Consider the following 1,501-nt stretch of genomic DNA (forward strand, 5'->3'; position numbering starts at 1 on the left):
GGTGGGTTCCTACCCGGCCTATCAAAGGCAAGGTGGAAACCAAGGTTGGATGGATTATGAAAGAGAACGGGATTAGCATGATCATGATACAGATTCTAATTAGAGAGACAAAGAAAAATAATATGATTGATATGTTCCTCCCCATGACCAAGCAAAGGGTAAACAATCCAACCCCATTGATCCTAAAAAATTCAATACCAAGGATGTGTTAGCATGGATTTTGATAAGAGTGGAGGGAACAAACAAGATGGTTTGTGAATTGAAAGGTAATTTTTTTTAAATCAACCAAATAGTTATATCACACTCCGTCTCGATCAAGCAAGTGGAGATTCAAATCGATCAAATCTCCACTCAACTTAATGCTAGACAAAAAGGAGGTCTTCCTAGTGACACCATTGTGAATCCAAAGAATGATGCCCAAGTATTAGCAATCGTCACTAAGAGTGGCAAAGCTCTCGCTGATCTTGTGGTGGATGTTGAAAAAGAGACCAATATTGAACAAATCAATGGGAATAAGAATCTTGTGAATGATTCAATTGAGGAGGATTCGAAGTCTTAAGAGGGGAATGAAAAAGAATTAATGCTAAGTGAAGAATTGGATGCTGAAGAGGAAAATCCGAAGGTAGTTAAGAGTGATGAACCACAAATTGATCCATTTCCTACCATGAAGTTTTATCCCCCATTCCCTCAAAGACTCAAAAAGAAGGATGACAATGCCAAGTTCAATATATTCCTTGCTATGCTTAGCAAACTTCCAATTAATATTTCATTGCTAGAGGCAATTCAAGATATCTCGAGATATGCTAAGCTTATGAATAAGTTGATGTCAAAGAAATGTCTTATTTATGGTGAAACCATAGAAATTACTCATGGGTGTAGCGCTATCATGACTATCTCTATAGCAAAGAAGAAAGAGGATCTTGGGGCCCTTACAATCCCTTGCACCATAGGGACACACAAGTTTGAAAAAGCCTTGTGTGACCTTGGTGCAAGAATCAATCTCATGCCTTATGCAATCTATTGGAAACTCAGATTGGGTACTTCTACTCCAACAATAATGAGGCTATTGATGGCGGACTGGTCTATTTAGAAACCGCTTGGGGTTTTGTCTAATGTTTTAGTAAAGGTGGACTGCTTCATCCTTCCAGTGGACTTTATAGTGCTTGATTGTGAAATCAACGAAGAGGTACCTATAATACTTGGCCAACCTTTCCTTGCAACCGGAAGAGCTATTATGCTATGGAGCTAAGAGAAGTAAAATTTTGGGTCAATAATGATGAAGTGTCTTTTCGGTGTGGAAAACTAAGAAACAACCCATAGAGTTGCAATTAGTGTCTGTTATTGATGTTGAGGATACAGAGGTGAGTGATGGGTCTGTTAAGAATCCAACTTGAAAATATAAAGAACATCGTGTCGCGATGATAAATTAGGAGCTAAGTGGGAGGCAAACTACCAATGCCATAAAAGTGGCTCATATCCGTATTTTTGATTGAGTAGAGTA

General features: G+C 38.4%; 1 protein-coding gene across 1 annotated transcript; it reads left to right on the plus strand.

The window, feature by feature from the left end:
• The first annotated feature begins 580 nt into the window (after positions 1-580).
• On the plus strand, positions 581-1,090 carry LOC107846397. The gene has a single exon (XM_016690803.2). It carries the CDS (start codon positions 581-583, stop codon positions 1,088-1,090), a length of 510 nt encoding a protein of 169 aa, XP_016546289.1.
• Positions 1,091-1,501: the final 411 nt, after the last annotated feature.

The sequence above is a fragment of the Capsicum annuum genome, chromosome 11, assembly GCF_002878395.1.
Source record: "Capsicum annuum cultivar UCD-10X-F1 chromosome 11, UCD10Xv1.1, whole genome shotgun sequence".
Classification (NCBI taxonomy): domain Eukaryota; kingdom Viridiplantae; phylum Streptophyta; class Magnoliopsida; order Solanales; family Solanaceae; genus Capsicum; species Capsicum annuum.